General features: G+C 43.0%; 1 protein-coding gene across 5 annotated transcripts in view; it reads right to left on the minus strand.

Moving 5' to 3' along the window:
- Window positions 1–19,913, minus strand: part of OTUD7A (OTU deubiquitinase 7A) — a 390,159-nt gene that overhangs the window by 104,598 nt on the left and 265,648 nt on the right. For all 5 annotated transcript variants that reach the window (XM_049905451.1, XM_049905454.1, XM_049905453.1 and 2 more), the window contains one exon: window positions 6,886–7,104. In XM_049905451.1, coding sequence (XP_049761408.1) covers window positions 6,886–7,104 — 219 coding nt within the window. The remainder of the gene's footprint in view (window positions 1–6,885; window positions 7,105–19,913) is intronic.

Raw genomic sequence — 19,913 nt, forward strand, 5'->3', positions numbered from 1 at the left:
TCTGCTGGGTCATTCTCTTCCTAAGCCATCAGTCTTGGAGGACCCCATACGTTTGTCTTTGGACTACTTTTACTCTCCCTCTATCCATGCCCCAGACTCATGAACCAACTGTTACTCAACATTTCTACAAGAGCTGTGTTGGTGGCATGGTGAGAAAGTCCAGGATGAGCTCATCTCATCCATGGATTTTATGATACACTGTTAACTCCCAAATTTATACCTTCGGCCCAGGCCTCTCCCTAACTCCAGACTCTCATGTTCAACTGGCTGCCAACTGGACAAGTCTCACCAGAATCTCAGACTTGGCCTGCTGGTGGCCCTCCAGTGGGAGTCCATGTCTTCACACAGCACCATCATTCACCTAGTCAAGGCTAACAGTCATGGAGTCAGCCTTGATTCTTCCTCTGTCATAGCCCACCCTCCAATCCACCAGCATGGCCTGAAGATCTACCTTCAAAACAGACTCCAGCTTGATATATATGCACTTCCTATCCTTCTGCTGCTACCACCACAACCCAGGCCCCTACCGTGATCCTGGACTAAAGCAGCCACCTCTTCTGCTCTCCTGGTGGTTCTCTGTAGTCCGGAGTAGGTCAGTGTGAGTCAAAACACGTCACTCCCCCATGAAAACCTCTCCAGAGGCTGCTCATCTGGCTACAAGTAAGCCCAAAAGGCTCATGATGGTCACTAGGCCCCTGGCCACCATTCTGCTTCATTTCCGGCTTCTCCACGCTTGCACCATCTGTTCCCGGGGCACTGGCCTTCCTTCAACATGCCGAGCCTTTGAACTCACTGCTGCCTTTGCCAGGAATGCCTGTCCTAGATGTTCCCCTCTCTTCCTTCCCTTGAGTAGCAACTCCAAGAGGTTTGCCTCAACCACCCTCTCCTCATATTGTATCCCCTTACCTTCATGGCAGCTGCTGCTGCCTCACTTTATATTTGTAGCCTATTTATTTATTGTCTTCTTCCCCAGTATAATTTAATCTCCACGCAGGCAGGGGTTTCACCTGTGTGGTTTGTGGCTCTAGTCCAAGCACCTGGACAGGACCTAGCATTTAATAGAACAGTACATGTTTCCAGGATGAATTTGCCTTGGTTTGGCAGCTGTTACTGTTAAAGTCATCTCTGACTTTAAGATGAAAGAAAGCAAGGTTCAAGCTGACCTGGTAACTTGTCCAAGCTCTTACAGCTAATCCGGGCTTCATGCCAGGGTCGAGCTGACTCCACACCCTACAGTCTTCCTCACAGTATACTACTTCTCTGGTAGGTTAACTCCAACCTGATTATCCACCCATGAAAAAGGATTTAGCACCACAGCTCGACATCATCACTAGATATTGTCTGACATGTATATTTCAATTTCCCATCGATGCAGTGATGACTACATCACCTAAACATGCCTCTGCCCTTCGACCTATGCACACTCTGAAAGTTGTTCACTGTCCCACCCACACTGTGGATGCTTCTGGATGAGGCATCAGCTGCTGCTTCACACCCCAGGGACCTGGAATTTCTTAGTCTTCTTAGACATGAATGCAGCAGGATGACCAGAATGAGAAATTAATGGTTTCCTTTTGTCTTAGTTATCTGTGCTGCTATATCAGAAGTACATGACTTTAATAAAAATAAATTTATTTTCTCACAGTTTAAGAGGCTAGAAGTATGATTCAGAGCATCAGTTCTAGAGGAAGCCTTTCTCTCTCTGCTGGGTCCGGAGGAAAGTCCTTGTCTCCTTAGCATCTGCTTCATGGTCCCTTGGAGATCTTCATGTGGCTTGGCATCTCTCTTACCCTCTTGCTCTGCTCCTTTGTTTAACCTCTTTTTACATCTCAAAAGAGGTTTGCTCAAGATACCTGCTATACTAATTCTGCCTCATTAACATAACAAAGAAAACCCATTCCTAAATAGGGTTATAACCACAGGCACAGAAGTTAGGATTTATAGCACTTATTTTTGGGGGAATATAATTCAATCCATAACATTCCACTTTTGGTCCTCCAAAATTCATGTCCTTGCCACATACAAAACACATTCACCCCATCACATCATCTCCAAAGTCTTAAATCAACTCTAAATCCAAAATCTCATCTTCTGCACCATATAAATCAAATATGGGTGAGAATTTAGGTGTATTCCATCCTAGTGCAAAACTCTTCTTCATCTGCGTAATGGACTGAATTGTGTCCCCCCAAAATGTGTGTCAACTGGGGTCAGCCATGATTCCCACAATTGTGTGGTTGACCTCCATTTTGTGATCTGATGTAATTGCCCTATGTGCTGTAAATCCTAACCTCTGTGATGTAATGAGGCAGGACACAATCTACAGGATTAGGCTGTATCTTGAGTCGGTCTCTTTTGAGATATAAAAAAGAGAAGCAAACAGAGAGGAGAGGGACCTCATGTCACCAAGAAAGAAGAGCCAGGAGTGGAATACATTCTTTGGACCCCTGTGATGAGAAACTCCTAGACCCAGGGGAAGGCTGATGACAAGGACCTTCCCCCAGAGTCGACAGAGATAGCCTTCCCCCAGAGCTGGTGCCCTGAATTCGGACTTCTAGCCTCCTAATCTGTGAGAGAATAATTTCTGTTTGCTAAAGCCATTCACTTGTGGTTGTTCTGTTATAGCAGCATTAGGTAACTAAGACAATCTGTGAACCCATGTAATCTAGAATACAAGTTGTCTCCAAAGTACAATGGTGGAGCAGGCACAAGGCAGACATTTCCATTACAAATGGGAGAAATTGGAGGGAAAGAAGGAATAACAGGTACCAAGCAAGCCCAAAACCCAGCAGAACAAATTACATTAGCTCTCAAGTCTTGAAAATAATCCTCTCTTCTCTGAGACCATCTAGGCAATGGCCCTACCCTCCAGACTCTGGGTGTCGGCCATGCTCTCTGGCTTCTGGGTGGAGGCCCTTCACCCCTGTGCTTCAGCTCCATCTTGCTGGCCCACTGGGATGGTAACTCTGCTCCCTCAGATTTGGGTGGCCCCATTCTCCTAGTCCATCTGAGTGGTGACCCTACCCCCTTGGCACTGGCAGGCCCTGTTCTTCTGCCCCTTGGGCATGGCAGCTCCCTCCCCCCCTCAGCTTCAGGTGGTGGCTCCATCCCCCAACACACCTTAACAGCAGCCCCACACTCCAGAACTGAGTTAGTGAAAATCTACCTCTTTGAAACCTAGGAGGCTGTTGGCCCCACCCCTTGAGATCCAGAAGACTGTAGAACCACCCTTTGAAACTGAGAAGGCCCTGCTTCCCGTGCTCCTTCCAACAGTTTTGCGGATCTCTGAGCTGCTAAAGGGATGGTCCTTTTCTTTTCTTGGAGGACAACAGATATAGCTCCTTTGGCCTGTTTCCCGCCTGTAGAAATCCAAGAGGCAGATAACATTCTTTCCTTTTGTTGTTTCTCTGTTCTCTTCAGTCTAAACTCATGGGTTTTCTGCCATGGTAGTTGGTTAGATCCATCAGTCACAAGCTTGATTTCTTTAACAAAAGATTGTGTAGCTACGTCCTTGGTGAAAATTCTAGAAGGTGTGTTCTTAGTTTGCACAACAAAATTTTCAAAATCTTTAAGTTCTGTTTTCATTTTGACCAGTTTGTTCTTAAGTCCATTTCTTTCCTCTCACATTTTACTACAAGTGACAAGTCACAACAGGGACTATACTTCAAACAACTGCATTTGGTTCACTACATATTTTTAGACATCCATATTTTTATCTCCCATGTATGCAATAAATAATGCTGTATGTTAACAGTTTGTTCTAAACTATTCCAAGCATCACACTATTAGAAAGAGAATTTTGAACACTTAACAACACAGAGCACCTCTCTGGATGCTGTTCTGTGGTGGGGCTCAGTTTCCCCAGCAGTAGCCACGGGGTGAGCAGCCATGCATGGAGAACGGACTCTACTGGATGGGGTGGGGGAACTTGTGGTACCACCGTGCACTGCTGAGGTCCACTCAGAAGCCAGCGTAGAAAGGGCAGGAGAGGTGACAGCAGGGAGGCCCCGTTTGCTCATTAAGGAGACAGACGCAGGAAGGTAGAGAGCACAAGGGCTGTGCTCCTGCTGAGCCCCTAGGTGGTCACCCCCCTTCTCTCAGATGAGCACACATTTGCTCCGTGTCCTTTCCTTGTTCTCAGTGTGAGGGCTGTGGGAACACATCAGTGCCCTCATCTACCTGTCCTAGATGGAACCTTGAGGTCAGGTGGCCATGGAAGAGATGTGACTGCCCCCCGCCAAAGCGCCTGCATTCCCTTAGCTAGTGTGGGCCCTAATGGCTAAGGGTGGTGCTGGTGTCTCCTATGACCATTCATCACTCTTGTTGCTTTTCTCCATCCTCTTCCCTGTGGCATAACCAATGAGCTGTTCTTGAATTTAACATCTCAATGTAGTAGGTCTGGATTTTTAAAAGGTGTTTTCTAAGGCTGGAGGTTACGACCCATGGCGACCCTGCGTACAACAGAAGAAACACTGCCAGGTCCTGCATCATCTTCAAGATCATTGGTATGCTAGAGTCCATTTACTGCAGCCACTGTGCATTTTGAGTGCCTTCCAACCTAGTGGCTCATCTTCCAGCACTATATCGGATGATATTCTGTTGTGATTCACAGGGTTTTTATTGGCTGACTTCTAGAAGTAGATTGCTAAACGTTTCTTCCTAATCTGTCTCAATCCGAGGGCATGGCCGCTGAGGCTCCCCAAATCTTGTGGCTGAGATTGGACTTCAGGGATGCCAGAGAGAATAAGGCCCTGCCAGTCACCTTCTTGCCCTCTGTCAACATGCATTTGATGCATTCCTCCTTGAATGAGTGGGTGAGGATGCCCCAGGTTGTTCAAATAAGCAATGGTATGAAACCAAGTGTACAATGAAGCCAAGATCTGGTCAACATGCCAGCCAACTCGATGCTTCCCTTTGCCCCGCAGACCCTCGCTCTGCCTTCTCCACCCTACTCTGGACCCAGAGGGTGACCTCTCTGGATTTTACCAATGAGTTCTTGGCCCTGGGCTATGGCTGCTGTTCTGCTAGCCAGAGGAATTGTGCAGAGTGTGGGCTGAGGGAGAAGAGTGCAGTCGGAATATTTATTCCTCCAGCTCCTTCCCTCTCCCCAAAGGCACACCTCCCTTCACGGCCCCCTCCACCCAGCCACTCTTCCTTTGCCTCTTTCCCAGACCCACAGGTGCTAAGGGCTCCTGGCCAGTGCTAGCCCAAGCATGGCGCTATCCTTTGTTGGTGTCCCTAAACCCCATCCAGTCCTTGGCAAACAGTCCCTATAGAATCCTCCTCGTTTCACTAGTTTGAGTGTGCCACCTTTTCTAACCAAGATCCTGCCTAGTTCATCCATCAAATATCAAGATCATATCAACCTACCTATGCTTTTCTTCTTCTGAATCACTCAAAAGTGCTTGACAGTTTTAAATGAGTCTTGATCAAGAGCAGGGATAAGCTGTACCCCTAATGGTGTAGCCCTTGCTGGCTGCAGGCCCAAGTGAAGCCTCTCTCCGCTGTCTTTCCACTGCTGAGCTCAGCCAGGGCCTTCCATCCTGTACCCCTGGGCGATCACACTTGGAGAACTTCTCCACAGCCAAGCCTTCAGGAGTACCTGGCTGTGGCTGAGTGAGGATGGCAGGCCTGGCTTCACAGTCCCAGTGGGAAGCAGGGGCTCCACTGATGAGGACACTGTGAATCCTGCTATCAGCCTACACTGCCAGTGGGCCCTACTGGACAGCGTGAGGTGAGCCTGGAAGGAAGGACATTGGATCTTCTGTGTGCTGTGTGAGAAGCCCCTGGATGTGTGATTTTGCAAATGTTTATTACACAAACAATTATAGTAAAATAGGTATTGCTTTGTCTCAGGAAGAACTGAAATCTGTTTTAAACCAGTGGAGTCCCGGGGTGCTGCAAATGTTTAACATACTTGGCTGGTAACCGAAAGATTGGCAGGTTAAGTCCACCCAGAGGCACTTCAGAAGAAACGCCTGGAAATCTAATTTGAGGAATCAGCCATTGAAAACCCTCTGAAGAACAGTTCTACTCTGAAACACCTGGGGCTGCCACGAGTTGGACTGACTTGACGGCAATTGGTTTAGTTTGAACCAATTATTTTCACCTTTAGGAACTCTCAAGAAGAGAAGTTCAGCTTGCTCCCTGAATCTCTTCTTCACTGGAATTTAGGATGGTAAAGAAACATTAAAGAAAAGGAAAGAAAGTGAAGTCAGGTTTTGTGTTTCCTTAACCTGGAGCCTGTAAAAAGCTGGGGATGGAAGGAGACTAACAGGTATGCAAGACACACATCATTTAACAGCAAATAACAGTTATGTAAGGCATCATCTAATACCAGAAAAGCTGCACCAGGTCAATGTTACTCTTCTCATTTTTGCAGATGGGGAAACCGAGGCTCAGAGAGGTTAACTCATACATGTACATCCATGTAGTGACAGGGGTCTCCTACCTCTCTCTAAAGTCTATGGCCTTTCTTACCTTCTGTTCAGTGCTCATGGAGGAGCGAAGGATGGGGAAAAGGAGGGAAGCCAGACAAAGAAGCATGGGGACTTCTGAGGGCAGGATGGCCTAGCCAGGTTGGATTTAGGAGCAGAGGGGAAACTCGAGGGATTTCAACACCACATGGCCAAAGGCTGCCTGCATCCAGCCAGCCCTGGGCTAGAGCAGATTCATCGAATAATGCAGGTCTGTTTACGGAGCAGGAGGTTTGGTGCAAGTGTCCAGGATCCTAACTCAACACTGTCCAGTGCACAACGCGCGAGTTAAGAGAACACAGTGCATTTCTCTTGCTTACTGATGTGAGGCCAGCCTCAGTCCTCAAAGGGTCTGAAGAACGAAGCCTGCCAGGTCTGCTGGCCACCAACACCTGGAGGAGCCACTCACCTGCCTGCTCCAAGGCAACCATGGTCGCCTGCTCAATCAAGTCCCGCTCAATGAAGCTCCTGAAGTCTTCGCTGTACACACTAAGATCCGGCAACTGGAATGTGTAGATTGGCATCTCCAGGGGGAACTGCTCGTTGTTGCATTCACTTGCCACGTGGGACCGGGCCAGCGAGACGATGGCTGAGCTAGCGTGGGAGATACCCCGGGAAAGTCGCTTTTCTGCAAGGGGAGAAAGAAAGACAGCTGCAGGGGCTGAGTAGGCTGTAGGTGTGGCTCTACACACACATGTGCACACAGGCACATGTACATGTAGACACAACGCATACACTAACACATCCAAGCACATACCCACACATCTGTGCACACACATCCACACACACACACAAATACTCAGCACACACATGCATTCACACACATGTAAGCACACCCATACACATGCAGACACACAATACACATACGCATGAGCACACACATATGCAAACACACAGAGCAGACAGTGTACATGTACGCACACAAGCACACCCACACTCACATGCACACGTGCATACACAATATATACACAAACACAGGGCACACACATGCACCCACACTCACACAAGCACACTCACACATACACATACACACACACAATATACACCTGCATGTGCACTCCTCCCCCACCCCTGCACACCTGTATTCTCTTCCACCAGCCCTTTCATCCTGCGAGTCTTTTCCTGCAAGGGCCTTCTGGCTGCTGAGCTGAGGTTCCCAGGGCCTGGTGCCTGGCACTCACTCTGAGTCACAGACTCAGGAAGATGTGAGCTACAAGTCCTCTGAACAAGCACAGCTCAGCATGGCTACAGATCACCAGCATTACTCTTTGGGTCTTAAGCTGTATCTACCTCAATTCAGCAGATCTGTCTCCTCCCAGTGCCAAATCATACAATGGGATTGCTCCTAGTTTTCATGCATTCACATGTTTAAAACAGAGGGGATCTATTCAGGCTTTCTCCAGTGTGGCTTGGAATTTAAGGTAGGTTCTTTTATTTTAAACTTACTCTGATAAATGCATCCCACACAAGACCCCCAGAACACAACTGTTCAACCATCACACGTGCTTCTCTTGTGTCTGGATTTTCTTTTGTCACACACTGTCAAAACGATGGTCTATGCTGGTCCTGTTCTTCTTGGGTTTTCCAATCAAGGCATGGGAAATGCAGTGTAGAATTTCTCTAAAGCAAAATGTGTTACCTTAAAGAGAGTTGATCATCTAATCTAAATGCCACACCAAAAAGTAGATATGGTTGTTTTCTTGATAGTGTAAAAGTACACTTTTGAAAAAAAATCCTATGTTTAATAACTAACATTTAACACAATACTAGAATTCTTAAATATACTATGTTAGAAAAGGTTTTCTTTTCTACTGCCAATGTTTGCAATAATGGAGAATTCTTTTAGCGAGGCAGGAAGCCAGTTGCTCTCGAGTGGACTCTGGTTCATGGTGACCGCAGGTGTGTCAGAGTAGAACTGCTCCACAGGGTTTTCAAGGGCTGATTTTTCGAAACTAGATCACCAGGCCTTTCCTCTCAGGTGTCACCGGGTGGACGTGAACCTTCAACCTTTCATTTGGCAGCTGAGCATGTTAACTGTTTGTAATACCCAGGGACTCCAGCGAGGCAGTTTTTCTTTCTTACTTTGCACAGGAAAACATGATCGTTTGTGTTTGAAAATAAGTATTAACAAAATTTTGTTGCAAATCCTTAAGTATGTTCATAGGAGCTTCTACTCCATTTCAAATCAGCTCGTTCACTGGTGAAGGTTCTGTGCCCCCACCGACCCACCTGGCGAGGCCTCTGCCCCGATGCTGGGCTACACATCCCGGCCACCAGGAAAGCCCAAACCTCACCCCCATCGGAACAGGAGCTTTCTACCTCCCTGCCTGCAAGAGCGCGGGTGTGATCTTCTTAAAACAGATTAAAAAACAGAGGCTTTGATCCTGCAGTAAGTTAGTCTCAAACCCAAAGTTAATTTTCAGAAGCTTCGTGTGTATGCCCGTTAAAACAAGTGACAAATCCTAGAAGACAGAAGATATTTCACAATAGATGGTTTGATTCACCTTAGATTTCATCCCAATGCAAATACGGCCAAATTATTTTGTATTTTGAGGGAAGGCAAAAACAGCGCTCAACCCATACTGGTCACTAGAATGAATCAAAGTGGGACACATGGGCCTGGCTTGTTTGTCCTTGAAAGATGTTCCCCCTGCTTCCTGTGCTTGGTCAGAGCCTCAAGGCAGAAACATGTCAGTCCTCAAGTCTTTCTGCCTCTTCCAAGGCATGCTGAGGTCACAAATCTGGCTACAAACGACCTTTCTGTATCTGGGAGAGAAGGACCTGCCCCATTTTGGGGAGTGATGGAGACAGACACGAGGTGTTAGAGAAGCTGAGGTGCCAGGTGAGCCCACGCTTGGTTGGGCGTGTGCTTCTCTCAGCAGTGGGGACCGGCTGGGCAGGGACATCCCTCTCCCTGCTTGGCTTACCGATCAGCATCTTCTTGCCAGTTGATGAGATGCTATAGGCCCTTTGAGGCAGTGTGATAAGCAGTGTAATGAGAAGCTATTAAACAGTTCCAATTAGTAAATATTCATAGTCTGAACATTTTGAACTAAAAATAAAGTGTTGGAAACCATATGATAAAAATCATGTGCTCCTAATTCTAACACTTTCCCACCTCCACCTCAATTAAAGCACGTGCATACACACACACACTTTCACATACACTCACCGACTGATTCTTTAGCGTCAACTCAGTGGTCTTTCTTTTGGAGACATAAATTAAATTCTGAATAGGGAATTACCATGTTCAAAGTTAGGCCCCAGAGAAGCATAAAAACCGGTTGCCATCAGGCTGACTCTGACTTACGGTGACCCAACGTGTATCGGAGTAGAACTGTATTCCACAGGGTTTTCAATGGCTGATTTATCAGAAATACATCACCAGGCCTTTCTTCCGAGGTGCCTCTGGGTGGACTCAACCTCTAACCTTTCGGTTAGCGGCTGATCATGTTAATCATTTGTGCCACCCAGGCACTTCCCAGACAAGCATAGAGAGATTAAAAAAAAAAAAAATAGTGGAAGAATGTATAGGATTGCCCAGCCAGTGACAAAACCAACGCAGGAGTCTATGATTTAGACCACAGTTGGATGAAACTTCCTTTAAAGGGACAGATATAAATATTTTAGGCTTTATTGACCACACAGTCTCTGTCACAACGACTCAGATCTGTCTTTGTAGTGCTACAGCAGCCCCTGACAATAGGTAAAGAATGGGTGTGACTGTGTTTCAATAAAACTTTGTTTACAGAAACAGACAGTGCCAGATTTAGCTCATGGGTTGTTGTTTGCTGACCCCTGATTTAGAATATGAAGGCATCCATTTGCCATTTTAGTGTACCATGAGTTCAGAAAGAACTTAAGTAAGGAGGACGTAATGTTCGATTCAAAAACTCTAAACTTTTATATTTTGTTAAAAACAGATCTAATTTTCACAAGTTTCCATTAATCGAATTATGCTGTGATAGATAGACTTCTATTTTCTTCTAAAATGATATCTAATAGAAGTGAGAGAGCAGCAGGAAACACCTACACTTTTTAGAACCTGTCTTGGCCAACTTCTCTGGAAGCGTACAGGAAGTTCCCTCCAGCCTCCTCAGCAGGTGGTAAGAGAATGAGTCGGATTGTTTGCCCTCAGCCACAAAGAACTGGAACTGCCATGTTGTCACCTATCTGCTGGACTGTCACTGCATGGGAGGTATCAGAAGCCTCAACTGTGTGGTGCTGAAGGAACATAAGACTCTGAGAGGGAAGAGCAAACCAGAGGACTAGAAGGGGGTTCCTCCTGAGTTATATCTAATGGTAAAAATGAAAGAACAGAATAATGAAAGAAAGCAGAATAAAGTTTAAGAAAAATATATTGAGACAGACAAGACAGTGAATGAACCTCAGTGTCCTCCCCATAAACCAAACTTGGAGATGCCACAGAAGCAGAAAAGTAGGAGTGGTCTAGGTTCCAGGTGCAGAATAGGAGTGGACTAGGTTCCCTGGGTAGAGTGGGAGTGGGCTAGGTTCCCTGGGTAGAGTGGGAGTGGACTAAGTTCCCTGGGTAGAGTGAGAGTGGGCTAGGTTCCCTGGGTAGAGTGGGAGTGGACTAGGTTCCCTGGGTAGAGTGGGAGTGGGCTAGGTTCCCTGGGTAGAGTGGGAGTGGGCTAGGTTCCCTGGGTAGAGTGAGAGTGGGCTAGGTTCCCTGGGTAGAGTGGGAGTGGACTAGGTTCCCTGGGTAGAGTGGGAGTGGGCTAGGTTCCCTGGGTAGAGTGGGAGTGGGCTAGGTTCCCTGGGTAGAGTGAGAGTGGGCTAGGTTCCCTGGGTAGAGTGGGAGTGGACTAAGTTCCATAGGTAGAGTGGAGTGGACTAGGTTCCATGGGTAGAGTAGGAGTGGACTAGGTTCCCTGGGTAGAGTGGGAGTGGACTAAGTTCCATAGGTAGAGTGGAGTGGACTAGGTTCCATGGGTAGAGTAGGAGTGGGCTAGGTTCCCTGGGTAGAGTGGGAGTGGACTAAGTTCCATAGGTAGAGTGGAGTGGACTAGGTTCCATGGGTAGAGTAGGAGTGGGCTAGGTTCCCTGGGTAGAGTGGGAGTGGACTAAGTTCCATAGGTAGAGTGGAGTGGACTAGGTTCCATGGGTAGAGTAGGAGTGGACTAGTTTCCCTGGGTAGAGTGGGAGTGTGCAAGGTTCCCTGGGTAGAGTGGGAGTGGACTAAGTTCCGGAAGTAAGATGGAGTGGACTAGGTTCTATGGGTAGAGTGGGAGTGGGCTAGGTTTCATGGGCAGTTCTGGAGCGCAGCTGGAGGGGGCACAATAGCAATGACTGTGGTGGGCTGCCCAGCCCCTGAGCCATCCCTCCTTTCTCTTTACAACACACCCAATGAGTTAAGCAGTTAGAAAAGAGGGCAGCAGTCCCCGGAAATGAGCAATTCCTAGAACAGAGGTGCTGAGAGGTTCCCTAAGGAGTGAAGCCAACTGTGGAGAAGAAGCAAGTAGGGAATGTTTTGAGCCCAGATTAAAACATTCAAAGCTCTCCAGCTTGCAGGCACTTTGTCTCAACTTTCACTTGGAGAGGCATAAACCAGAGCCCTTGCTTTTGTCGCTTTCCCCTGATATATACTACTAAGTTCTGGCTATCTACTTCTGAAAAAATTAAGGCAGTGAAAATCCTGTGGATCACAATGGTCTGATTCCGTTGGGCATGGGGCCACCCTGAGTCAGGGGCTGACTCGATGGCAGCGAACAACAACAAAAATTGGCTGATAATCACAAGGCACTATGAGCTCACAGGGAAACTTTAGGAAACACATGAGAAGTGCAAGCACTGTTAAAGAAAGTCAACCAAGGATCTTCACCAGAGGAAGGAGAATAAACGTACCACAGAGGACAAGAATTTAAAATAAGCCTATTGAATATTTTCCAAGTGATAAAGTACTAGAATGTGCAATAATAATAATGACAAAGAGCTAATCTGGAATGAAAAATAAAACACTGAATGTTGATTAACGGAGTAGATTCATGTGAAGAATGAGTTAGGATGACAGAAGATCAAGTCAAGGAAATTCCTTAGGGGCATGAAAACAAGAGGCAACAAGACAATGGGGAAATGGTTTCAAAGTGTACAAGGAAGATAATTAGGATCCAAAAGTTTTATTCCGCTAAACTAAAATTTAAGTATATTGCGTAAACATTTTCAGGCACTCAAGGCCTCAGGAGATTCATCACACAAAACCTTTCTTGAAAACAGTCTTTGATAAAGTACTGTTTCATCAAAAGATAAGTGAATGTATGTGCATAAATAAAAAAGTTAATTGTTGAATAATAAGCAATAGCAACAAAAATATGATTGAGGCTAAGCAGCAAGGGAGAAGATGAGAGCATACTAAGATACATATCTTTGTCAGAATAAAATATTGTTACTGATAAGTTTTAAAAATAATACAGAAGAAAACCTAAATATAGGTTTTAATAGGGTAGGGTTAACTGCAACACGAATAAAAGTAGAATGTATAACTTTTAAACCTTTAGAAAAAAGTTAATTAGGCAAAAGAAGGCAATAAAGGAAAAAAATAGATGCAAATAAAATGCATAACACAAAAAAGTACAGTTATGACAGTAATTTAAAAAAACTAAATGGGTTAAACTTACTGCTCAAAAGGCAGAGATTCTTAAATTGAATAATAAAATAATATCTGATGATAAATTACTTACAAGGATCACATTTAATATAAAAAGATAAGGAAAGGTTGAAAATAAACAGCTGAAAAATGACATTCCAGGCAAATATCAAGTAACAGAAAGCCAGGGTATCAGTTTAACATCAAGTAAAGCAAATTTACAGATAAAAAGCGTTAGATGAGACAAAGAGACATTCTGGTAAAAAATAAGAGAATAAATAGATAATATGTATTAAAACTAACAAAAAACTTGTAGCTTTTCTAGTAAAGCAAGCAGACAAGAATAATACATGATATAGATTCAAATATAGCTTGAATAAAAAGCTTGCACACATGAAAAATTTTTCAAAATTAACCACGTACTAGGACAGAAATGGTGCAGGAAGCATCAAAAGAAGATGAAAGAAATACACAGAATCAGTGTACCAAAAAGGATTGGTTAATATTCAACCATTTTAGGAAGCAGCATGACCAAGAAACACTGGTTTTGAAGGAAGACATTCAAGCTGCATTGAAGGCGCTGGCAAAAAACCAGGCTCTGGGAATTGACAGAACACCAACTGAGATATTCCAACAAATTGATGCAATACTGCAAGCGCTCACACATCTATGTCAAGAACTTTGAAAGACAGCTCCTGGCCAATAAATTGGAAGAGATCCAAGGTGCCCATTTCAAAGAAAGTTGATCAAACTGAATGTGGAAATTATCACATGCTAGCACATATCACGTTAGCAAAATTTTAACAAAGATCATTAAAAAATGACTGCAGCCATACATCCTCAGGGAACTGCCAGAAGTTCAAACTGGATTCAGAAGAGGATATGGACTGAGGGATATCATTGCTGATGTCAGATGGATTTTGGTTGAAAGCAGAGAATACTGGAAAGATGTTTACCTGTGTTTTATTGACTATGCAAAGCATCCAACTATGTAGATCATAATAAATTATAGGTAATGTTATAAAGAATAGGAATTCCAGAACACTTATTTTTAGGCAAATAATGTGCACCTTCTTTGTTTGCCAACCATGCCATCCTCGTGTGACGTATTTTCGTAAGTGTGCTATGCTAATTTTTTTACAGCAACACGTAAAAAAATTGGCACAGCAGCATTTGTGAAAATATCTCACCGGGGGAGGGTACAGTTGGCAAAAATATGTAGAAGGGACTCATTTATTTGGGTAAAAGTATGGTAATTGTGCTTGTGTACTACGTGTACACTGATCAAGAGGCAGTCATTTGAACAGAACAAGGAGATACTGCATGGTTCAGTATTCAAAAAGGTGTGCAGCAGGGTTGCATTCTTTCACCTTACTTATTAAATCTATATGTTGAGCAAACAATCCGAGAAGCCAGGCTACAAGGAGAACACGGCATTAGGATTGGAGGAAGAATAATTAACAACTTGTAATATTTGGATGACACAACTTTGCTTGCTGAAAATGAAGATGACTTGAAGCACTTACTGTTGAAGGTCAAAGATTACGGCCTTCAATATGCATTACATCAGAATGTAAAGAAAATGAAGATTCTCACAACTGGACCAATAAACAACATCATGATAAATGGTGAAGAAACTGAAGTTGTCAAAGATTTCATTGTACTTGAATCAACAATCAATGCCCATGGAAGCAACAGTCAAGAAATCAGATGATTTCTTGGGCAAATCTGTTGCAATAGACCTCTTTAAAGTTCTAAAAAGCAAAAAATGTCACTTTGATGACTAAGGTGCATCTGACCCAAGCTATGGCATTTTCAGTTGACGCATATGCACACAAAAGCTGGACAATGAAAAAAGGAGAGGAATCAACACATTCAAACTGTGGCGTTGGTGAAGAATATTGCATATATCATGGCCTTCTGGAAGAACAAATTACTCTTAGAAGAAACAAAATTGGAATGCTCTTTAGAAGGAAGGATGGTGAGACTTCTGCTTGCTTGCTTTGGACATGCTGTCAGGAAAGACCAATTGCTAGACAAGGACATGATGTTTGGTAAAGTGGAGGGTAAACAAAAATGAGGGGAACCTTCAGTGAGATGGATTGGCACAACAGCTGCAACAATTAACTTGAATTTTCCAATAACCGTGATGGCACAGGACTGGGCAACACTTTGTTTTGTTATACATAGCGTCGCTATGGGTCAGAGCCAACTTGATGGCAACTTACAATGATCATGAATCTGAAGCCCTGGAACCCAGAGATGGGGAAAGAAGTCAGAATGAACCTACCTAAGAGAAAGCCATGCTCTTCAATGCCTAGTTGGCAGAAGAGAAAGAAACGAAATGGAGCAGAAGTGGGTTTTAGGTGAGGACATGCTCAGAAAGTTGAACTCAGTCTAAAGGCAGCTAAGGGTGAGGTGGGCCCGTGATCTCCAGGCTTCCGAGTCCTTCATGAGCCTGGAGAATCTTGGAAGAAATAACAGTAGGTGGAACTGCACAGAAAATATTACAGGTTTGAAGTTATGATGTCTTTCTTGCCTGAATAGATGCTAATTTGATTAAAAAAATGAGAACCATTTGCATTATAAGGTGTGCATACAGATAGTTAAACTGAAACCATTAAATTCTTAGGAATTCTGGGGACATTGTTGAAGTGCCACTGGAAATTAAAAATTATATCAATGACCCCTGGCCCTCTGGGTTCAAGCAGTAAGTCCAATTCCCATGTGACATTGTCAGACTTCAAAATTTCTGCCAATAATTTCCATGTGCAGTATCTCACTGTGGTTTTAATTTGTATTTTTTGATTATTAATAAGGTGGAACATCTTTTCACAGTTTTTGACCATTAGGACTTTTCTTTTGTGAAGTGCGTGTTCAAGACCTTTACTCATTTTTCTATGGATTTGTAGTACTTCGTTATATATTCAGAATACAACTGCCCCTGGTGGATTTGAACTGCTGACCTTCTGATCAGCAGCTGTAGCTCTTAACCACTGCACCACCAGGGTTTCCTTGTCAAAATGTGTGTATTGCAAATACTTTCTTCCATTCTGTGGTTTGCCTTTTCACTCACCTAATGATGTCTTCTGATGAAGTAGATAGTCCAATTTATCTTTTGATAAACAGTGTTGCCAAATTTTGATGAACAATGTAGTCTAATGCTAATGAATGACAAAGTGCAACTTACCAATTTTTTTCTTTTCTGGTTAATGTTTTTCGTGCCTTATAAAAATGTTCTCTTATATCATCACTGAGAAGTCTTATGTTTTGCATTTTAAATTTAGGTCCATAATCCACCTGTGACTGATTTTTATGTACGGTGTGAGATATAAATTGAATTTTATTTTCCTCGTGTGGATTTCCAGTTATCCCAGTACTATTTTCTGAAAAGACCATCCTTTCCCTTCTGCTCAGCAGCACCACCTGTGTCATAAATCAATGTCCTCATATGCCTACATCTTTCTGGTCACTTTACTTCATTCCATTGGTCTAGTGTCTGTCCTTCTCTAGTACCACACTGTATTAATTAATATAACTTTTAAATCTTGACATCTGGAGAGCAAGTCTTCCCGCCTTGTTCTTCCTCAAGAGGCTTAAATATTCTTGGCCCTAAAATGAATTTATAAATATAATTAGCTTCTCACCCTCCCCATCCTCCCCCGCAACCTTAAAAGAAAAACCAGTTGGGATTTTGATTAGGATTGTATAGAATGTATATGTCTACTTGGGAGGAATCAGCATCTTTACAGTATTGAATTTTGCAATTCATTAATGTGGTATATCTCTCCATTTTTAATACTCTTTTTTAATTTCTCTTATTAAGATTTGACAGTGTTATCCACAGATGTCTTGCTAATCTTTTGTTAGATTTAGTCCTACATACTTGATATCTCTGTCCCTGTTTTAAATTGTATCTATGTAAACATTTCATTTCTTTTAGTGTTCTGAAGTGGCTGAATATCTGATCTCTCATCAAACAACTACGGGGGAATAAAAAGGTCTAAATCAAACTCAGGAAGCAGACCATGGGAAATGAGCTTTCCAGCATGCTAAGAAGCTAGAGGCAGAGCTATTGTTCTGACACCTCAAGGCACAGACTTTTGGTTCACAAACACATGAATTGGCTGACACATCATTTGGTTCCAGAATCCTGGGGGTGTGATGTTTATAAATGTTCTTTTAAATTGAAATGCCAAGATAGTTGGTGTAATTGCTTTCTTATACATAATCCGGGAGTATAAAAGGGATTTGACCCTAACAGCATCCCAAATTGGGCAAGACCTTTCCTAGTAGGAGGAGGATCATGGCAACTATATACTTTTGTGACCCTGGGAGCCCCAAGCTAGGCTCAACCACGTTGCGATTATTTGCCTCTGCTCCCTGACCCCTGACTGCTGATGGAAATTTATACCTCTGGGGATTTAATTTAGAACTTAACCTAAATTTTTAGTGCGTGTTTGTGTGTGCACGTGTGGTCTCTATGGGCATGTGGTCTCACGTCACCAATCTGTATCTTGTAAGAAATGGCTCAATTAAATCTAAAGAATTTAATTTCCTACAACCAGACCCTATTCACTCTTCCCCTATGTTCACAGAAGATTTTAAAAAGTTAGTAATGTATTCAAATACAAAGAAAAATTTAACAAATTCTATAAATTAGAGAATTTACAGGCCATATTCTATGATTTGATCCTTTATAACTAGAAATCAGCAGATTACAATGTCCCCAACAATCTGAAAATCCTACTAAATAAGAAACATTCTTCTAAATAATCCTAGAACCAGAGAGGAAATATAAAATAAAACTTAAAAATAGAGAGTTTAATGGGTAGGAAAACTATTAAAACCTGTAAGAAAAAAAAAGGTGTACTGAAAAAAAAAAAGCCCTAAATATTTGTATTAATGAAAAATACAAAATAAATAAACTGAAAATTCAACTTAAGAAAATAGGAAAAGAACAGCAAAATTAACCAAAAGAGAGAAAATAAAGTGATATAATGATAAAACGAAATTTTATTATTTATTTAAAAAGTCAAATAAAACGGGGGTAACTCCTTGGCTGGCAAGCACAACTAAGGAAATGAGCAAGAAAGTAAAAATACATAATTATAGGAATAATCCACAGGTACTGAAGACAATATAAGACTATTAAGTGCTACTTTATGGTCTAAGAAATTTGAAAATATGTTGTTTTTGTTAGGTGCTGTAGAGTAGGTTCCAACTCATAGCAACGTACGTACAACAGAATCAAACAATGCCTGGTCCTACCACATTCTCACAATCACTGTTATATCTGAGCCCATTGTTGCATCCACTGTGTCAATTCATCTTTTTGAAATGTTTCCTCTTTTTTGTTGTCCTTCTCCAGGGACTAGTCCCTCCTGATAACATGTCCAAAGTCACGCCACTTTGATTCTAAGGAGCATTCTGGCTGTACTTCTTTCAAGACAGATTTGTTCGTTCTTCTGCCAGTCCATGGCATATACAACATTCTTTGCCAACACCATATTCAAAGGCATCAATTCTTCAGTCTTCCGTATTTCACTGCCCAGCTTTCGCATGCATATGCGACAAATGAAAATACCATGGCTTGGGTCAGGTGCACCTTAGCCCTCAAAGTGATAACTTTGCTTTTTAAAACCTCAAACGAGTCTTTTGCAGCAGATTTGGCCAACGCAATGTATCACTTGATTTCTTGACTGCTGCTTCCATGGACATTATGGATCCAAGTAAAATGAAATTCTTGACAACCTCAGGATATTTTCCATTTATCGTGATGTTGCTTATTGGTCCAGTTGTGTTGATTTTTGTTTTATGTTGGGGCATAATCCTTACTGAAGGCTGAAGTAAGTGCTGCAAGTCCTCTTCGCTTTCAGCAAGCAAGGTTGTGTCATCTGCATATTGCAGTTTGTTAATGAGTCTTCCTCCAATCCTGATACTGCGTGCTTTGTCATACAGTCCACTGGTATTCATATGCAACTCGAACTTGCATATGAGCAATTGATGGTCTATTCTGCTGTTGGTCCCTGGCCTTGTTCTGACTGATTATATTGAGCTTTTCCATCATCTCTTTCCACAGATGTAGTCAGTTTGATTCCTGTGTATTTCATCGGGCGAGGTCCACGTGTATAGTCATCGTTGATGTTGTTGAAAAAAGGTATTTGCAATGAAGAAGTCATTGGTCTTGCAAAACTCTACCATGCAATCTCCAGCATTGTTTCTATCACCAAGGCCATATTTTCGAACTACCAATCCTTCTTTGTTTCCAACTTTTACATGCCAATCACCAGTAATTATTGATGCATCTTAATTGCATGTTTGATCAATTTCAGACTGCAGAAGTTGGAAAAAATCTTCAATTTCTCCATCTTTGGCACTAGAGGTTGGTTGTAAATTTGAATTATATTCATATTAACTGGATTCCTTGTAGGCTTATAGATATTATCCTGTTACTGACAGCATTGTACTTCAGGATAGATCTTGAAATACTATTTTTGATAATGAATGTGATGACATTCCACCTCAATTTGTCATTCTTGACATAGTAGATCATATGATTATCTGATTCTAAATGGCCAATACCAGTCTATTTCAGCTCACTAATGCTTGTCGTTACGTTGTTAGGTGCCATCGAGTCAGTTCCCACTCATAGCAACCCTAAAGCACAACAGAATGAAACACTGACTGGTCCTATAGCATCCTCACAATTATTGGTATTCTTGAGCCCATTGTTGCACCCACTGTGTCAACCCATCTTGTTGAGGGTCTTCCTCTTTTTTGCTGACCCTCTACTTTACCAAGCATGATGTCCTTCTCCAGGGACTGATCCT

The sequence above is a fragment of the Elephas maximus genome, chromosome 13 (assembly GCF_024166365.1).
Source record: "Elephas maximus indicus isolate mEleMax1 chromosome 13, mEleMax1 primary haplotype, whole genome shotgun sequence".
In the NCBI taxonomy this organism is placed as follows: domain Eukaryota; kingdom Metazoa; phylum Chordata; class Mammalia; order Proboscidea; family Elephantidae; genus Elephas; species Elephas maximus.